General features: G+C 35.0%; 3 protein-coding genes across 3 annotated transcripts; 1 reads left to right on the top strand and 2 right to left on the bottom strand.

The window, feature by feature from the left end:
- Positions 1-2,973: 2,973 nt before the first annotated feature.
- On the bottom strand, positions 2,974-4,624 carry LOC130809164 (serine/threonine-protein phosphatase 7 long form homolog). The gene is made up of 4 exons (XM_057674819.1): positions 4,430-4,624; positions 4,265-4,352; positions 3,770-4,189; positions 2,974-3,691 (listed from the first exon to the last, which is right to left on the bottom strand). Exons 1-4 carry the CDS (start codon positions 4,603-4,605, stop codon positions 3,170-3,172), a joined length of 1,206 nt encoding a protein of 401 aa, XP_057530802.1. The 5' UTR covers positions 4,606-4,624; the 3' UTR covers positions 2,974-3,169.
- Positions 4,625-6,907: 2,283 nt separating this feature from the next.
- Positions 6,908-12,094, top strand: LOC130807941 (65-kDa microtubule-associated protein 3-like). Its single transcript, XM_057673349.1, has 13 exons — positions 6,908-7,069; positions 7,593-7,685; positions 7,765-7,971; positions 8,453-8,704; positions 8,800-9,009; positions 9,097-9,252; positions 9,358-9,517; positions 9,819-9,970; positions 10,060-10,147; positions 10,438-10,511; positions 10,615-10,689; positions 10,802-11,057; positions 11,165-12,094. The coding sequence occupies exons 2-13, from the start codon at positions 7,614-7,616 to the stop codon at positions 11,662-11,664; spliced, it is 2,202 nt and encodes a 733-aa protein (XP_057529332.1). The 5' UTR covers positions 6,908-7,069; positions 7,593-7,613; the 3' UTR covers positions 11,665-12,094.
- A 65-nt stretch (positions 12,095-12,159) lies between these two features.
- LOC130807940 (lipoxygenase 6, chloroplastic) lies at positions 12,160-18,348 on the bottom strand. The gene is made up of 9 exons (XM_057673348.1): positions 17,832-18,348; positions 15,888-16,168; positions 15,174-15,411; positions 14,747-15,061; positions 14,559-14,644; positions 14,373-14,480; positions 13,882-14,183; positions 13,532-13,798; positions 12,160-13,065 (listed from the first exon to the last, which is right to left on the bottom strand). The coding sequence occupies exons 1-9, from the start codon at positions 18,238-18,240 to the stop codon at positions 12,315-12,317; spliced, it is 2,757 nt and encodes a 918-aa protein (XP_057529331.1). The 5' UTR covers positions 18,241-18,348; the 3' UTR covers positions 12,160-12,314.
- Between the last annotated feature and the right edge of the window lie 1,443 nt (positions 18,349-19,791).

Here is a 19,791-nt window from a genome sequence, read left to right as displayed (position 1 = left end):
TCAAAAATAATTAGAGTTATTAAAAAGAATCATGCAAAACCAAGGGAACCAAGGGTTATTTTAATGCATCATGAATGAAAATATTATTAAATGACTTGGCAAGAAAATTGATATGTGGCCTAGGTTAATTTCAGTCACTAGTAAGGAGTCATTTAATAATTGATATTTATTTTATTTATGAAGTGTCTTCTCAAAATAATTATAATTTTTAAAATCAAATAATAATGTCAATATTTTGAATTAGAAGAGTACTTCTACGTGGGGAAGCACACAAGTTAAAGCAAAATATTTTGAAAAAAAAATTAATTATTTTAATAATTTTTCTACTATTATTTAGGTAATTTTAAAAGAACTTTTAAAATTTTTTTCATATAATTTAATTTATGTTTAGGATCATTATAATAAGATCATAGTCAAGGATAATCTGATCAAGTGTTTTTCATTGTACTTGTCCAAGTAGCTAAGTGAATTGGATCGATGTACGAATCACAATGATGTAATTTATTTATTTTAATCAAAATAAATAATTTTTGAAAATAATCTTTTATTTTTGAAATTAATCTATACTTTTCAAAACTATCATTTATAGATAATTTCTTTTAAAATACCATATATGATAGTTAAATTTATATTTTGATGATCAATTTAGCCATTGAATTGTACATAAAAATTATTTTTGTCAAATATTTATATGTTACATTTATTTTAATACAAATATTCAAATTAATGTACAATGGAACAAGTAATCCATATACTTGTAAAGCCGTGATAAACCATAACTCCATAAGTTACTTGTGACAGATCTTTTCATTGGTGTCGTCTTTGTTAAGTATAGTTATGCTCATTACTATCACAACCCAAAAACATGGTCTAACACCAAAAAAAAAAAATTAAAATTCCACATTTCCTAGTAACAAACTTATTTTATATTAGCACATACTAGTAATATAAGTGTATAACATGAATATATATATTTTTTTTAATTTTAATAGTTATTACAGTTTCTGTAACAATTATTATTCATTAATTGATCTTATTTGACATATACTTTTTTATATATGATGTAAAACACAATCAAGTGATGAGACCTTGTTTGATTCGTCTTAATGCATATTTTTATAATATTAACTTTTTAAAATTTTAAATCATACAAAATTAAAAATATTAAGGATTAAAATAATGCATTAAATAACATAAAAATACAGAAATATATCAACTAAAAAAACCAAAGAAAATATTTTACATGATACTTGTACAATACAATTTGATTATATATCACAAATTAAACAAGAAGTCAAAGCCTAACAATAAGGTAGCCATAATTCAATGCTAGAAAACTTGTTGCTTCTTGAAAGAGTGAAATATATGTGGATAATATTTTTTTCTCATTAAATTTATTAATTAAATAACATTCCAATTTTTATGAGTTGTGAGCTTATGATAAAGGCTTGAGTAAATATTAGTCACAAGAGGTCCCCAATTTGTGGCGTGTAGTCTTTTTGAAGGGATGCAAGATCATGCAATTTTTTGGTGACTAGAAAGCTTATTATAAAAAATTGATAATTTGATATTGATAAAAATTTCATTCATATAATCAAATAAAAATTAATTTAACTATACTAATGCGTACTAATGCGTACCAATTAAACAACTCTATTAACAATTCAATTAACAATGCAATTCATATCAAAAAGACAGTAACTTTATTGGAAAAAACCCTTACCTTTAATAGTCGAGAAGAAGTAACAGCGCTACGAATCTTCGGTCAAAATCAACAATGGTGAAGGGAAATGTGGAGAGAAGGAAAGGAAGATGAGGAAGACGGAGAAGAAACTCACGAAGTATTGTGTCTAATTACACTTCCCTGCGTTTGCAATCACTCGCGCATTATGCAACTGATATAGCATTTTCAACGTCGAAATTTGGACAAAACCTACCGGAATTTGAATTAAGGTGTCTATTTTAAAAAAAAGTGTCTTAAAAGGTGTTTTTTTACAAAAAAATTATAAAAGGTGTTTCTTTACAAAAAACGGGTTTTAAAAGATGTTTCTTTGCAAATTTCCCATATTTATATTAAGAATAAATTAACCTAATAATTTCAATTTTACTGCTCATTTTCATTATTATTGGGGTATTTGGTGATAGATTATTGATTGATTCAAATATTCAATTGACTTGTTTGATGATTAATTGTAGCTGTTGGTAAACTATGAAAAAAATATTTGGTATAAATTAATTGTTAGAAATTGGTTTTTTTATTTGAGAAAAGTTACACAAAATGCCAAAAGCGAAAGAGAAGCTAGCAAAAACAACTTTCTAGTATTAACTTAAAAACGATTTTTAAAAGTTGTTTATTATATTTATTAGATGTTAGATCAATTAAAAAGTAAAAAATCACAATTAAAAAATTGTTCAAAAGTCATTTTTCAAACATACCCTATTTATTACCAACAATCAAAAAATCTAATAAATATTTATCTAAAACTAAATATATAATCGTCTAATGTACGAATATATTAAGTATTATACTTTCTACTTTTAATCTACACCAAAAAAACATTTCACAATCACAATTTTATTATCATGACTGTCGTTATCATAATAACATCATCTTCATACACTCTGCCTCTTGCTCATATAATAGAATTTTTTAAATGTCAAGCAATTATACTTTAACGAGTCATTTCCCTAAATAATGTTTAAAAAAAAAAAATTTCCCACTTTACCTAATTTGGGAAAGAATTTCCCAGAATACCGTCCACGTGGAAAAGTCTTTTTTTTTTTTTTTTTTCAGACCAAACCGCCACTTGAAATGGCGGTTTACATAAAGCACAAAAACGCCACATGAAGTGGCGGTTTGGTCAAGGCAAACCGCCATCTCATGTGGCGGTTTGATCCCTGGTAAACCGCCACTTCATGTGGCGGTTTGCTGGTGGCCTGCAACAATATTTTTTTTTCTTTCATTTTCCCTAAATAGTGAACGTAACCTGCATTAAACTAGTTCAATACCATCTATTCCATATTAATCAATTACGAACCAGCTTGATTTGAAAAAATTAATTATGAAAATAATGCGAAGATATATTACAATCATGAACATACAAAGTTAAAATCATACAAGAATATACAAGAAGTTAAAATAATATAAGAATATACAAAGTTTGTTAAACTACAACCCCCGGCCCCTTTTGTTTTGCGCACCGGTGGATGATGATGGTGTGAACTCGTCAACCTCCGCAATGACATTAAGAGTAGGAGCTCGTCGTTGACTAGCACGCTGATATGTGATAATCCTTTGCGGAGGCGATGGATGTGGCGGAGGAGTGTTGATGGAAGACGGGGGAACGAACGGCGACATAGTAGCGGATGTCGATGGCGATCTGGAAGACCGACCCTGAGTAGATGAACGCTGGCGGCCTCTTGTGGACCGAGAACTGGATCCTCCGGAAGAGCTACCTCGATGGGCTGAACTCCTTGGAGAAGGAGTGTGGAATGTGTCATCTACGTCGCCAATGACGGGTGGAGTCGGTATGAGGTACTCATAACCCGCTTGACTCAATGCATCGGTCAACGACGCATTAATGGAGCCTAAGGTCTGAGAACATAGCCGATAGCCCACGTCAACTGGCGATGTAGCGGCCCCTTGAATCGTGTCATTACATTGTATCAACACCGATTGGATGCGCTCAGCCTGTTTGTTATCATTATATTGTTAAAACAGTTACTTAAAACTATTACTATTTGTTATGAGTGTTGAAAGAAAATGTACCAGTAACGTAGATGTCGGATGGTAATGTGATCCTGGCTGCGCAAATGCGATGTTCGTTAGGCGTAATATGGAGATGCGCCTGTACCAACTCATGTACATAGCAGAGCTATGACCTGTGAAGTTATCTCCTCCAACCAATGTAGATGCTCGGTCGTTCCACGCATCTACATGCGATCTATGTCGTACGAGGTAGTTCTTGTCCCCAGTCCTCCGATCGATCGCATGTAGTTGACGTTGGGTGTCACAGGCTTGCGGAATTACCTGCTCCAAACCGAATTGACGCATGACACGATCCGGGAGATGTAGCTCGACGATGTCAAAGCAAATAAGAGGACAACGCGATCTCCAAATCTCGTGGCCCGATGTACATATGTGCGGTAGAGCTTCCATCTTAGCCGCTGTGTAAGGCTGCCATGTCATCTGTAATAGAAATCAATATGCTTAGTAATGTATACAATTTATTCATAACTAATACAAATAGTAAATGTTACTAACCTGCTCGTCCCGTTGTCGATCTAGTGCGTCCCTGTAGTAGACGAGAGTATGTGGGGAGTGGGATCTCGAAAGATATACGCGAAGCCAGCTGTAAACAAATAAACATTTTCATCTATCATAAAATAGTGAAATTATGAATTTGAATAGTGAATTGAGTGTTGCTACCTTAATGCCAAAGGATCCATCCCGCGCCGATGCTGTGACCCTAATATCGGTTCAAAATCATCCGCGTCATCTTCCTGATCATGTTGCCCATCCGGTCGAACCGTCCGAATAATGGGCCTCCCTATATGAATGTGCTCCCATGACCATATCTGTAACAACATCAAGCATCCACCCATGTCCTTGGCACCCTTACGAGATGCTCGACATAAAGTTACGATACAGATACGCTAGGGTAGCACTTCCCCAACTGTACTCATCTACGCGCTCCAAGTCTCCCAGTAGAGGGAGATAGATCAACTGTACCGAGTCGCCGCTCTTGTCCGGAAACAAGATGCATCCAAACAGGTACAAAATGTAAGCTCGGGCATGTCTGTCAACCGTCACATCATCTGCATCATCCTCAAGCGCGCTAAAATGCTGTCGAAGCCAAGTCAGCTTCAATGACGATCCAACGATGATCTTCGGCTGTGAGGGGTCTTGAGGGTTTTCCGGCCAAACCCCTAGCAGCTCATGTACTAATGCTGGCCAATTTCCCTCCCCATGACCAATGACTGCTTGTCCTTCAACCGGCAGTCCCATGATAACTGCCACATCTTGCAACGTGATCGTTGCCTCGCCAACTGTGAGGTGGAAGGTATGTGTCTCCGGCCTCCACCTCTCCACCAATGCAGTGATAAGTGCTCGATCGAGCTCTAAACCCCCGCCCAACAACCGGTGAATGTATCTAAAACCAACTAGCTCGACTACGTCTAATACCCTGTCATCCACCTCCCACCGTAACGTACTCGCCTGGTAGTGCTGACGAGTAACCAATTGGGCAGTGGAGCCCTCCCACGCAGCTACGCTCCTGTGTGTCGCCTGAAGCGTAAGCACTGATGGATCAACTGGGCCCGGCATCGCCATAATCGCTGTTACGTGTTTTTCATCGCCATAAGTGTTATAAAAATCATAAAAATATCATGACTTCCCTCGCATTATCCAAATTTGCAACCAATTCAACATGTTTTTTAATGGGATAATGATCTTTCATGTGATATCTCTACCAATTTGCTACCAATTTGCAACCAATATCATGACTTCCTCACCCCAATACACTATAACGGGAAGTGTAAATTTGAATACAAGAATTTGTGATACTAAGGTATTAGAACACTTATTATAAGGTTCATTTCAAATATAAAAGCTAAAAATAGCATGAATATATACAAAAACCATTAAACTAACCCTACAAAGTAATAAACTTTCATTGAAGCATTTCATCAAACACTTTATATGCATACAAAACTAATCCTAAAATTCAACTACAAATGTGTAAAACGTAAGCATAAATCATGAAAACAATAGAATGTAACAAACATTTAACGTTTTTATAACTTCAATTCAAAACAATAATGAACAAAATAAACAATTTGCATATTGAACAAAAATTAGGGTTTTATTCATACCTTAAATGAGGATGAAAATAAACTAGTACACAAGGAGAAGATGGGAATGTAGTTGATTAGTTTAGTGGAATGAGAGTAATTGTAAATTTAAAGTAAATGAGAGTGAAGAATTTTTTTTTTAGGGTTATACCGGCAAGAAGCAAGAAGAGCAAAATGAATTGTGAAAAATGTCGAAGGAAGCTGCTGTTTTGTATTGATACCAAACCGCCACTTCAAGTGGCAGTTTACTCCACATATTAAATTTTTTTTTTTTTTTTTTTTTTTTAAAAAATTCACTTAACCAAACCGCCATCTCAGATGGCGTTTTACTTCAGATGCATGAATAAAACCGCCATTTCATGTAGCGGTTTTATTAAAAAAAAAAAAAAAAAATTTTCTCAAAGCAATCCTACATGGACGGTAAACTTGGAAATACTTTCCCATTTTAAGGAAAGTGGGAATTTTTTTTTATTTTGGCCATAGATTGGGAATAGACTCTACTTTAACCTGTTATACTTTATTTGAGAAAAGTCTATAAAATCTCCATTTAAAATTTTCCTTTATTAGTTTATTATATTGTTGTATGATATTGAAAAGTCTTGTATAAATTTGTTTCATAATATTTTAGTATGTCAGACTTTAAAATAGTAAATTTTAATGATAAGTACAATCAAATACAATCATTAAAAAATAGTTACTATTTATGGGTTTTTTTTAAAAGAACCTAATAATTCATTAATAAAAATTTTATACACATCTGCAAAAGAATGACAATCAGTCAAATAGATAATAATTTTAAGGAAAATTTGCAAAAAAAACACCTTATAAAATCAGTTTTTTGTAAAAAAACACCTTTTAAAATACTTTTTTTTGTATAAAAACACCTTTTAAGAGACTTTTTATTAAAAAAAACACCTTAAATCAGTTAAAAAAATTTTAAAAGATATTTTTTTTACAAAAAACTGATTTTATAAAGTGTTTCTTTGCAAATTTTGCTGCTTTTAATCAAACTATTAATAGGTTAGCGTAATGATGATTTGCTCGTAAAATATACTGGACTCACTATCCTCTCCCCTTCAACGGTCGAAATTTCAAAATCTCTCTGAATCTCTTTCTTATTCATCGTCGTCTGTTTCTCTCTAACTTCCGTTATCTGATCATCTTGAGTCTCTACTCTCACATTTAATTCAGCTGTCTGCCAACTCTTTTCTGAAAGGTATGTCTTCATTTCTTTCCATTCTTTTTAGTTTACTTTGCTGCAATATTAAGTCGATCAAGTGAAATTCAAACTTTTGATTTAGTAAACCCTAATTTATCATCTCCATGAAAATGGAGTTGTTTGTGTTAGAATGTAGTTTTTGGATTCCTAGGCTTTCAAATTGGTGTAAGAGAAGATTAACTCGTTTATTGAGTTGGATATTGAAATTGTTTGCTCTTTTTAACCTTTTTTTTTGGTGCTAAAGTTCTGTTTCTTTTCCGTGGTATCTTTAATTCATTTTTCGAATTTGGGAATTCTGAAGGATCGAGTTACCTGACTCACTAGAGTGTGAAGAAATGCGTACTTAGCATTATACTGAACACAAACCATGTTAATATTTCTAATTTTAGAAACTAGAGCGGGACACAAAAGTGACATCTTCCCCAAATTAGTTATTAATTGGAAATAAAAGCACAAATTTGATATCTTGTTATTTCACTAAATGCAACTTTGATTGATCGTCTCCTTGGCATTGTTGCAGTGTACTTTGTGGTGGGTTAAGATGGCTATAGTTCCAAGTGATCCGCTTATTCAATTAGAAACAACTTGTGGTTCTCTTTTATATGAACTTCAGGTAAAGAATGAACCAATAGTAATATTGCAAAGATGACTTTGTTGCACAGATGAATGATTTTGTTTGTTATTCTATCTAGATAATATGGGATGAGGTTGGTGAAACTGAAACTTCTCGAGATAAGATGTTACTTGAACTAGAGCAAGAGTGCCTTGAAGTTTACAGAAGAAAAGTTGATCAGGCAAACCGTTGCAGAGCTCAGCTACGTCAGGCTATTGCTGATTCAGAGGCAGAGCTAGCCGCCATCTGTTCCGCACTGGGAGAGCGTCCACTGCATATTAGGCAGGTAAGAAGTTCTAGTAGTCGGCCCTCTAGGCTCCGTAAGATCATAAATGGCTAAATTGAAGGACGGTGTTGGTTGGATAAGTCATCATTGTTTTCTAAACGACTATTTGTAGTTCTCTAGGCTTTATATGGTTTATAGTTTTCGGAAATATATATCTGATGGATGAAAAATAATATCCAGTTGAATGTGTATTAGATGCTGCTACATGTAGATTTTTCTAATCAAATGATTTTTATGATCTTAATCTAGAGGATTAAGATCATGTGCCTGAAATTTAATCTGACTTCTTAATCAACTCCACAATACAGTGACCTATATAGATTCCTTGTAGTAAAAAATCTTGATCAACAATTTGCTTTTAGTTAAAACACTGCCACTGGCAACTGATAATCAATGTCGAAAACATGGCGCAAATCGATTTGCTCCAGGCTGTTTTACTTGCTAATTATCAGTTTTGAACCAATTGAACTAAACATTGCAGGCTGACCAAAAATTCGGAAGTCTTAAGGAAGAGCTCAACGCCATTCTCCCGCAGCTTGAAGAGATGCGAAAAAGTAAAATAGAAAGGAGAAGTCAATTCCTAGATGTCATAGGACAAATCCAAAAGGTGGCCACTGAATTATATGGATCAGTAGTCTATGATAGCTCTATGGCTGTTGTGGATGAAAATGACCTGTCCTTAAGAAGGCTTGAAGAATTGCAAAACCATCTGCAATCTCTACAACAAGAGAAGGTACATTTGACTTTATTTGCTGTTGATCCTTTTATTTTGTATCTGAAACTGAAGTTTATACTTCTAATAATCTATTCCAATCTTTCAACTTGCAGAGTGATCGCCTGAAACGAGTAATGGAACACTTGAACATTTTGTGTTCATTGTGTGCTGTCCTTGGCTTGGATTCTAAGGAAACTGTTAGGGAACTTCACCCAAGCTTAGTCGCTTCTGAAGAATCGCGTAGCATAAGTACTGATACACTTAAGCAGCTGGAGTCTGCAATATTAAAATTGCGAGAGCTTAAGCTTCAGAGAATGCAGAGGGTAGATAGAATATTATCTAATAATACTTTCATTTAGTTCCTATCTCTTATTTACATCTTTATGTACTTTTTGTGTTTCAACTTGCAGCTCCAAGATCTTGCAACAATGTTATTGGAGCTTTGGAATCTAATGGATACACCTTTGGAGGAGCAACAAGAATTTCAAAATGTCACATGTAATATTGCTGCATCTGAAGACGAGATAACTGAACCTAATGTTCTTTCTGCAGACTGCATAAAACATGTGAGCTGCAGCGGACCTTTAAACTACTAGTCATTAATTCTTCTGTGTTTGTAGGAAGAAAATTATTAAGGAAATTTCATGTAATCGTGAAAATGGCTTGTGCAGGTTGAGGCAGAAGTTTCCAGACTGGAGTTGCTGAAATCAAGCAAGATGAAAGAGCTTGTGCTGAAGAAAAGAACTGAATTAGAAGAAATTTGCAGGAAATCACACTTAGTTCCAGAAGCAAATTGTGAAACAGAACATCTCATGGAAGCAATAGAATCTGGTATTTTGTTTTTCTACACTGTCATAACTTTGTTTTGCATTGCCTGAGCTACTCATGGCAGTAGGTGACCCATAACAGCACAGCATATGCTTCTAGTTTGACCACATATTCTGCCCAAACCCAGCTAGCATCCAAGCGGGTTGAACGGGTGCTGGGACATTTTGAATTTCCCTAGCCAACTCCATGTTTTCACATGGCTGTACAATTATAATTATAATACATCACTAATAATTCTAGGTTGGTTTGTTTTGTATTATTGAATTCATCTAGACTGCTCAATGTTTGTTTCCCCATAATTTAGGAGCTTTGGACCCTGCATCAGTCCTTGAGCAAATTGAACTGGAGGTTTCCAATGTCAAGGAAGAAGCATTTAGTCGCAAAGAAATACTGGAGAAAGTCGAGAAGTGGAAGTCAGCATGTCAGGAGGAAGAGTGGCTTGAACAGTATAATCAGGTAGTGCTTTAAAGCTTAACTTGTTCTCAAGTTGGAAACCCCATATTCCTTGTCTTAATCTTCAGCTAAAAATCTCACTGTCACCTTAGGATGAAAACCGATACAATGCAGGACGAGGTGCTCATCTTACCCTCAAGCGTGCTGAAAAAGCCCGAACACTAGTTAACAAACTTCCAGGTAAGACACAACACTTTCTAATATAACAACACTTCGAAATTTTGTAATATCAACTGGTACATGTCATGTGCAAAAATAGTCGACCTTTTCACATTTTGTAATTTCTGTTTATGCCTCTACATGTACCGTTATAGAGAGAGCATTACTGAACTGGTACAACGTCAAGTCCAAATACAGTTGACTTTCACATCTTATAAATTCTGATTTGTGCCTCTACTTGTACCATTCTAGAGAGATCATTGTGTGTTCATGATCTAAAAGAGACTTGTATGTGTCCTTGATTTTCACAGGGATGGTGGAGGCATTAGCTGCAAAAGCTCTAAACTGGGAGAATGAAAAAGGCGTTGTGTTTCTGTATGATGGGGTAAGTACATATTGCAGAATAGATATTCTTAATACCATTATTTGTACTGGTTTTCTTCTCATGTCATTTGATTGTAACATGACTTGGGCATATTGTCAACCAGGTTCGTCTTCTTTCTATGCTTGAAGAGTATATGATATACCGACAAGAAAAGGAGCTGGAAAAGAAACGGCAGAGAGTATGAAACTGTCTTATTATAAATGTTTGATTCCTTTAGTGTGAACTATTTTTACAATTAACCTGAACATGGGGTTGAATTTGGCATACATATATGTTCTCTGTGATTTCAGGAACAGAAGAAAATTCAAGGGCAACTGATGGCAGAACAAGAGGCACTTTTTGGCTCAAAACCAAGCCCCATGAAGAGTGCCAAGAATCCTTCCAGAAGAATGTCTATGGGAGGAGGCGGAGGAGGACACAACAGAAGGGACTCTCTCGGTGGCAACATGCTTCAAACACCAAAGCGTGATCCATCTCACTCTACTAGAGCAACACCCGATTCTCGTTCTGTCAAAAAGGATGATTGCACAGCAGGAAAAGCTCATGGTTAGTTGTCATTATTTGAGCCATTAATTCGTTCTGTTGTGCTAATACCACTTCCAAGCTCTAAGCCTCTAACTACAAATGTTATAATCTGTTTTTATTCTAATCAGTAAAAAGGGCTTTGGACACGACAAACCTCCCTGCCAAAAATTACTCATTTGGTGGTCGAGAATCTGAACCTATAGCGGCAAGAAAACCTTTCTCACCTGTTTCTTCGGTGGCATCAACAAGAGGAACAGGAGATTTCTTTGATGATCAAAACATAATGCACAACAGTAGCATTCAGAAACCTCTTCCCAAAAACGAGACATCTCAGAAAGTGGTTAGCTTGAATAACACTCCATTCACCACTCCTACAAAAAAGATCCCTGCCGGAGATGAAGAAAACCGCACTCCAAACGTAAAGTCGATCCCTCCACCTTCAACACCTTTGACAATTTCGGCTCCAATGCAAACATCTATGACACCAGCTCCTCCAAAACCACTCTATGCTGATAATTTGCTAGGAGACACAGCTGATGAGATTGAGTACTCATTTGAGGAAAGGAGAGCTGGCTTTGTACTGCCAAGCACAAATCTTAAGGGAGCCATAAGTTTGAAACCTTTATAAATTAAAACTTTTTTGAGTGAAATGCTTTAATTTTTCTTTGTTGGGTACATAGATCATGTTCAAGTTAAATAATGTTTTAACTTGTTCATTTTCTTCCCACTTGTATATATTATGCTGAACCTATTAGTTGTAAGCTTAATTTTTCATTTTGTTCAAAGTGAATGCATATGCTAGTCAACTGCAACATTTATATAATTTCTTGAAAACTCTATGGACAATGGAACAATATGCTGAATTGAAGTAGAGCAATCCATAGAAGATTGGTAAAATTAACTGGTGTTTATACCAAGGCCGATTTGCAAGTTAATTGACAAATGTCATACGACTTTTAATATCGCCCAAGTTGGGATGAATATGGTGCGAAACTCGTAAAATTTTACTTGTTTGTCACCCCAACACTCAACTAATAAAATATCAAACTAAGCATCGCTCGATTATGACTAGAACCAAGCCCAATCTATTTGTCATCAGCGAGATTAGTCATTGCAAATTAAGTTTGCAAGCTTTTCCTTCAAATAACCTAATTGAAGGTTTCAACTATCTTTTGTTATTTTTTTTTCATACAAGGTTCAGATCCGAAATTCTTAAATAACTCATAAAAATCTTATGAGAAGAATATTACTGTAAGAAAATTTTATAGTATACACTGTTCAGATAGAAATGCTATTAGGAATACCACGACCGGTGACTCCAGGACCAGAAGTTGGTACAAGCAGTTCATATGGAGGAACACCTGCACCCGTTCTGTTCTTAAGACGGCAATCCTTATTTCTTTGATGAATTGTCTCTTCGATCTCCTTCAAACGCGAGGAGAATCTCGCAAACATGCCTTTAACATGTTGGTCATCAGTCCAGTTCCCGTGCTCCTGCCCAAGATACTCTTCATCAGGGGAATGTGTCGACAAAGTGTCTTGGACGGCCATGACTTTCGTAGCTTGAAGCTTAGAAGGCAAAGAAGATAGGAATGTAGCTTGAGGGTTTTTAAGCAGCTTCTCGTACTCGGGTTCATTTTCTTGAGGGATCAATTTACGCATCATTGTAGGACGGTTTGGGACATAGCCTCCGAAAGGGTACTGTCCAAAGTTTATAGCAGCATGTTGACCTGAAGCAACCCAGATCATTATGGTTAGTATCCTGGTTAAGTCCTCCTTGGACTCGAGTTTAGGCCACCAAGGTTCATCCTTCATATCAGCATGACCTTCGTTCTTGATCTCTTTCCACCATCCTTGGAGTTCAACATCCGAGGTGATGGCATTCGAGTCGGGGTAGTAGTATGAAACATAGGATTCAACCCATTCGCTGATGGCAGACCACACAAGAAGTCCGTCAGCAGCGTAGGGATAATCGTCGATCACAAGTTTTACTCCACAGGGTGCTGTAGGATCCTCCTCTGCCATTCCCCTAAGAAATCCAAGATCTAAAACATCATTTCTCATCAAAAATAAGGTCTTATTGAACTATATGAAAGATTATTTTGCCTTTGATTATAAACACACAATGTTCCATCAACACAGGGGTCGAGCTACTAGTGGGAGAAAGCTTGCCATAACCTACCCTTAAAAATCAGTGATATATAGTGCATATGAGGTATTTGGCCCACCGTATTTTAAATCTACTTTAAAGTCTGCCCGTCACCTTCCCTCACCCAGACCCTGTTTTCGAGCAGGATATTAGGCTGATAATGATGATGTTGTCAACACCACAAAAATGTTCAAATATCCCAACAATTATTGACTACTCACCTAAAAAACTTTTTACTTTACTAACATGAATATTTTCGCCCCAGATCACCTAAAGTTTTGGTTTCGTCTCTAATCAACCCCTTTATGTTTTATCTTATAAAAGATGGAAAAAATGGTGGGTTCACCTTCGAAGTAGATCAGCTGGTAGAGCTTCCATGTCAAACCGCCACATGCTCTTATAGGCGGCAGAGCTGATTTCCATAGCATACTTTCCTGGAGTAAAAGTAGCCTCTATGATTCCCCCTCCATTGATCAAGCTCTGTCGAGCAAGGGCGTTAATTTCCATAGTATACCGCATATGTGGATGCAAGAGCTTGTAAACCGGATGCATTTGGCTCAGTTGTCTATTAGTAGCAATTATGTAAACCTCCATGCTAGCATGAGTCCTCAACCTATAATATAACCACATATCATCCCAACATTAGAAATTCTCGAGGTTCAATAAGTTTAGCGGATTTGGATCGTTTGAACTCACCAATGATTTATTAACTGATGCACACCAGCATCAACTGCACACACGTGCGCTTTGGCCAACTTCCAAACCCAATAGCTTGTAGCATCATGGCCGTGAGTATAAACACGATTAAATGCAGGGCGAGAGTTGGAGGGAGGAAGTGAAAGCTCGATAGCAATAGGTCTTAAACTCCCACCATTCGTGTAGAAAAATATTGTTCGAGATGCATACGCTTTTCTACCAGGCAACTTGTTTATCTTGTCGACAAACGGAAGTAAGAGGTCATGATAATCGATTATGAAGAGTCTCTTTTTTACAATCGCCTGCAAGGCAGGAACAGATTTAGTTGATCAGATCAAACCAAATTCAATCAAATGATGAAACCAAATTGGATCAAACGGTAACCACAATATAGGAAGAAAAGCAGATACATTTTGATCATATTCAAAAACCATGAATAAAAGCGACACTCGAGCTACTAAACACATAAAGCTGTAAACCATGCTAGTTACCTCTTCCACACTCATTCCATCTAGTTGTCCTTCGAGTACTTCCTTTGTGATTGCAGATTCCGGAGGACCATAGACTGCTGGATCCATTTTGCTCGTAATGGGAAATTCCTAAGCCGCAAAATCAAGTATCAAAAAAGGAAAACTCCCGGTTCTTTCTAGAGCTCTTTACAGTCATTTCGAACTTACCTTAAGAAGTTCAATGTTCACCGGATTCACTCCTGCTAATGCCTGTCGTGCAAATTCGTTATCCCTTAGCCACGAAAATCTATCACCTAAGACCGAAAACTGTAAGCACCGAGGAACATTGGACTAAAAGGAAATTCCGAAACAATAATAAAGTTGTTACAAGAACGACAATGTCGAACAAGACTTACTTTTAATGACGGCTGGAACATCGTACTTAAGTAACCTAGTACCCATGCTGAGCATTTGTGCAATGCTATTAACGTTTTCAGAAACCTCATCATCTTTTATAGTAAAACCACTGATATATAGGTTGTCTATATCAGCAAAGCAAGTGAATGGGATATCTGAACTAGCCAAAGCCGTAGCAATTTGAGGTACCAAGTTGTGCAGCACGGCTTTCAGTCTTCCGGTAGCAAATGTTGACTGCTTTGTTTCCTCGAATGCTTCATCACGAGGAACGTATACTGGATGCGGCTTCTCTATTCTACTCTCGCTTTCTGGGTCTGCTTGAAGGAAAAAGTTCACAGTAGATAAACTGTCAAATGCTATCAGATTATGCAATAATAACTAACAAATGATTGAGACTATAAGGGTGTTAGGGAGGCAGAACTTTACTGGATTTCATAGGTGGTCTTCCAGAGCGACAGCGCCTTGGATAAGGTCGTTCAGCACCAGCAAGAACTGGCCGATAAAGGTCATCATCTTTATCGGGATTACCCAAATCGTTGTAAGGAGCATAATCATAAATCATCTCATGTAACTTTCTTTCTCCTTTCCCATTGCCACGCCGACTCAATATGTCATCCATCCGAAGATCTTTGATGCCCGGTGGTGTTTGCGATGGTAAGTACGTCTTCAAAACGAAAGGCACACACAAAAAAAGAGAAAAACTAGATCAGATATGTTGGAAATACTTCACATGTGAGACAAGATCCTACGTCGATAAAATAGTGGGGTGTGGACTTGCATATATATTAGGTGAGCTAATCCTCCTACTACCATATGGTTATGAGAAACAATGAACCTCATCAAGTGTAAGTGCAAGTCAACGCGCTTGACCCGTGGGTTTGTGGGCCACGAGTGAGATTATGTGACGAATTGTCACGGCCTAATAAGATATGTCATCATGTCTACTCTACAATATCTTCCTGACCCCAATATCATCAAGCGATTTCCACCTAAACGGGATTTGGGGAGTCGAATGTACGCAACCTGACCCCTATTAGCGACAACCAAGAGGTTATTTCCGAATGAACACAGAGTGCACATGATTCAATAAGTGATCTTAAAATGTAACAAGGGGATTAAATAAAGATACAAAAACAATACATGATTTCTGAAGATGATTCTGCTTTCAGGATTGTCTTTAATTGAGTGGATCCATGAATTTGCAGGGAAGTTAAAAGGTCCATCATTGAATCCATGAAGCACAATCTCTACCAAATAGATTTCTCTACTGTAGTTATTAGTAATCAAGATAGCTCCAGGATTTCCAAAATTGGAAGGAACTGTAAAATTTGCAGTGTACTCAACAATGTAGGACTGTCCTGATGAACTACTTGGCGGCCGACCGGTCACATAGGCCTCTACACTCCTCCTAGAATTGAAATCTGTAATTCACACATGAACTATGATAAATTATATCCAAAAATTTCTTCGTTGTCAAAATATTACAAGCAAAGTTGGCCCGAAAGAAAAATGATAAGTAACCAACTCAACCAAAAGCTTAAGCTGATGGTTAAGCCTCAGATATGTTATGCTCTTCTAAAATGCCCCTGGCATGAGACTCTTTGGGCTAAAAGCATGGATGCAGCAGCGCTTAATATTCCACTCTAATGAGGGCTGGTTTGAGATTTAAACCCGTAACCTCCTATCACGCTGGCTTCTAATATAATGTCAAGAAACCAACTCAACCAAAAAACTTAAGCTGAGGACACAAGATATGTTATAAACTCTAACAAAAAGCAACATTGGAGTATCCTTTAAATAAAAGCAACATATACTTTGTTCCTTAACGGGTTTTGATCTATTCGTATCGAAACGGTATAAAAACGCGATTCAAAATACTCAATTATTATTTCTCGTTTCTCGTTTTATCTTACTAAATTAAGTATAAGCAACATATACTTATATATCTATCTTACAATCAATGTGTGATCATTCATGGCTCTATATTAGCTTTTATCAAATCTTGTTTTCTAAATTTCTGAAACAATAAATTAAAGTTTTTTTGGCTGTATAGTAGAAAAGTAAAACAAAATCAAATCATGTTTTAAATCACACCACAAAACAGAGTGACTATATCCATCACATAAAAAGTTGGATTTTTGTACCAAAATCTATCATATCAGACAAGAATTTGTGTGGCAGTGTATTATCACAAGAATCGAGATTAATCATCCTAATACTTCTTTCCGTCCTTATAAGTTTGCCCCTAATAGCGACCCCTCAATAGTAACACATTATGAAGAAAAAATGTTATAATTAGTGGCGAATCATTGAGACAGAGGAGTAACCTTGAAGAACAACCATTATCAAGTATTTATGATACTTAAAAATTTTTGTATATTTTGCAAGTGCTTGAAATAAAAAAGATTAGATAAAACAACCCTCAAAGTTATAGAACAAAGGTTGTTTCAATTCAATCTCAAAATTCCATAACTCTCTAGGAAACCCCCCAAAAAAAATATTATTTTAAAAATTTTAGAGCAAAAATCAGAATAATAGAGGCCAATAAAACAAAAACCCTATAAAAAAATATCATAAAAATAATCACAGAGAAAAACAGAAGACACATTAAATAAAGCATATCACAAAATTTTGCCCAAAGTTAAGAACTTTATATGCCCACATGCATAAAAACACACACAAATATATTTAAATAATAAAAAATAGCAAATTAATGAAATTTAAGTCAAAGTCTGCCTAAATAATGAATCGTGTTATTTATTAAGAATCAAATTGATTCAGTATATATTATGTTGAGATGAGTGTTCGACCACTATATGGTGGCATTTGGATTGGAACCAGCAAATTTTGTGTTAATAGTTTATCTCACATCCATGAATTATACGTATTTTATAAGTCAATAAAAACCTTCCTACCAGTGTGATATGGTTATGGGATGGTATATAGAGTATGCACCTCGTGTTTTTGTGATTATATGCTGATATTTACGATGGTTATGAGATAGTATAAGTTCGGCCTAATTTAAGAACTCTAAAAATATGAGGAATGAATTATGAAGTATGAGAAAGAAAAGAAAGAACAGACCAGGATTAAGTTCTTCACTTATAAGCTGTATAAAAATCCCTTGACCAATGCTATTAAGAAAATTAAACCATTGATCTTCAAGTTTATCAACTAATCTCTGTCTAATCTTCTTCTTAATTGTAACAATTGCCTTAACTTGAATCCCATTTCCTGAAGAATTATTTAACAAAGTACCCTTTTCATCTTTTATCTCCATACCTGCAGGTGCACCAGATTTCACTGTGCTATCACCACTGCTGATTACAGCTCTCACTTTCAATAACCCATTTCTCATAAGGGTCTTTTTAGTTCTAGCATTTCTTGCTAAGCTGGAGTTTTTACCGGAGATTCTAGCTCCGGGGAGTCTCCGGTGAGGTGATGATTCATTGAAAGTTGATTTTATTGTGGGTGTTAGTCTGGATGATAACATGTTTGGAAGAAGCTAAGGAAAAGATAAATGGAGGTATGAAATATTCATTTAAACATCAAAACTTGTACCCAGTCTTGCAAAGCTAAGTGTAAATAAGTGGTTCTTAAAAAATATACTTAACAAAGTCCATTTCACCGTTGTATTATTATTATTTTTTTTTGAGTAAATGATGCTAATAAAAATAAATTGTAATTTAAGTTTTCATAAGATATAGTATTATATTTGCAATTTTGTATACTGATAAAACATTAATCATAAAAAAATGTTTTTATTCTTAATATTTTATTATTTAATATATAATAACAGCTTTTTAAATAATAATATATTAAAATAAATTTTATGAAAAAATAGATAATAAGAATATAATAAGCATAAGTATTAAACTTGTAAAAAATTTCTATCAAAATTGTACCAGCTTTTTATTTCTTGTTACACCCTTTAATACAAAAGCGACAACATAATTTTTGATAGAAATATCATATTGTTTCAAGATTTGCGGCATTAGAAACTAGACTTCAAGAGCTTTTCAACGATATACTATATGCCAGATTCCAACAACTGAACGAGAAACGACAACCGTTTAAAATTTCCTTCTAAAAACTGAAATTTGATACATATTCACTCTTTTAACTATAACTTTTGATAGAAAACTTACTTTAATTTCAAGATTTGCGACATTAAAAACTAGAGTTCAAAACCTTTTAAACGATATTTTATATTTATTATTACTAATAATTTTATTCTATTATTAATAATTTTTTATTTTATAATTAAAAAAGGATTTAAAAGTATTTCCATAATTTCATTAGAAAAAAGTGGCAACTCAATATTAAGGGTGACGATATTTAAGAAGCAAGTATAAAATAAACTTAAACGCGAAAAGAAGAATTATTTAATATGTAATTGACAAAAATAGTTGAACTTTGAAAGGTGAATTGAATTGGAAAGCAGCTTTGGACAATTGTAGTGTTTGACAAGTGACAATAACATCATTGGTGTTATCAATTTTACGTTTAACTCATGTACATTGTAAGTACATGCGAACTTACTGTGGTCCTAACAACTCCTAATAAGCCTTAATGCCTTATCACATTCACATCCACTTCCACCCAACTCTAATCATGGAATCGACTCTAAGTTCAATTCCATTCAAATTAAAATTAAATTATCTAAATATTTATACATGCTTAATAACTGAAATTAACCAAATCTATATGTCTATATCAGAACACCTGTATAGACATCTTTGTCTCTAACACTATATCTACATAGCAATGCAACTTTGGGTTATAAGAAAGGAAAGGCCGGAGAAGGAAGGGATGTGAAAGAAAGAGAAAAAAAATGGAAGTGAATAAATGTTTATTTACTAGTGAAGGTAAAAGAAATGAAGGAAAATAAGAGTTTTTCTTTTAAAAATCTTTTGAACTTTTCAAAGATTAATATCTTAACAAAAAAACATCTATTAAATCCCTTCAAATCTATTTCCTCTCATTTTGTTATCCAAACAAAAGATTCGTCATCTCAAAAAATTCTTCTCTTTTCTTTCCGTCT

Source organism: Amaranthus tricolor, chromosome 3 (genome assembly GCF_026212465.1).
Source record: "Amaranthus tricolor cultivar Red isolate AtriRed21 chromosome 3, ASM2621246v1, whole genome shotgun sequence".
In the NCBI taxonomy this organism is placed as follows: domain Eukaryota; kingdom Viridiplantae; phylum Streptophyta; class Magnoliopsida; order Caryophyllales; family Amaranthaceae; genus Amaranthus; species Amaranthus tricolor.
The sequence above is the reverse complement of the archived record's forward strand: the minus strand, read 5'-3'. Positions and strand labels throughout refer to the sequence as shown.

Excerpts from the sequence above, each read along its gene's own strand:
- LOC130809164 (XM_057674819.1), bottom strand. The coding sequence starts at position 4,605 with ATGGGTGGATGCTTGATGTTGTTACAGATATGGTCATGGGAGCACATT. Across the intron at positions 4,190-4,264 it reads ATCGACAACGGGACGAGCAG|ATGACATGGCAGCCTTACAC; the intron begins GTTAGTAACATT and ends TTTCTATTACAG. Across the intron at positions 3,692-3,769 it reads ATCCGACATCTACGTTACTG|GCTGAGCGCATCCAATCGGT; the intron begins GTACATTTTCTT and ends GATAACAAACAG.
- LOC130807941 (XM_057673349.1), top strand. The coding sequence starts at position 7,614 with ATGGCTATAGTTCCAAGTGATCCGCTTATTCAATTAGAAACAACTTGT. Across the intron at positions 9,010-9,096 it reads AGCTTCAGAGAATGCAGAGG|CTCCAAGATCTTGCAACAAT; the intron begins GTAGATAGAATA and ends TTCAACTTGCAG. Across the intron at positions 9,971-10,059 it reads GGCTTGAACAGTATAATCAG|GATGAAAACCGATACAATGC; the intron begins GTAGTGCTTTAA and ends CTGTCACCTTAG.
- LOC130807940 (XM_057673348.1), bottom strand. The coding sequence starts at position 18,240 with ATGTTATCATCCAGACTAACACCCACAATAAAATCAACTTTCAATGAA. Across the intron at positions 16,169-17,831 it reads AAGTGAAGAACTTAATCCTG|ATTTCAATTCTAGGAGGAGT; the intron begins GTCTGTTCTTTC and ends TGTGAATTACAG. Across the intron at positions 15,062-15,173 it reads AAGACCACCTATGAAATCCA|ACCCAGAAAGCGAGAGTAGA; the intron begins GTAAAGTTCTGC and ends TCCTTCAAGCAG.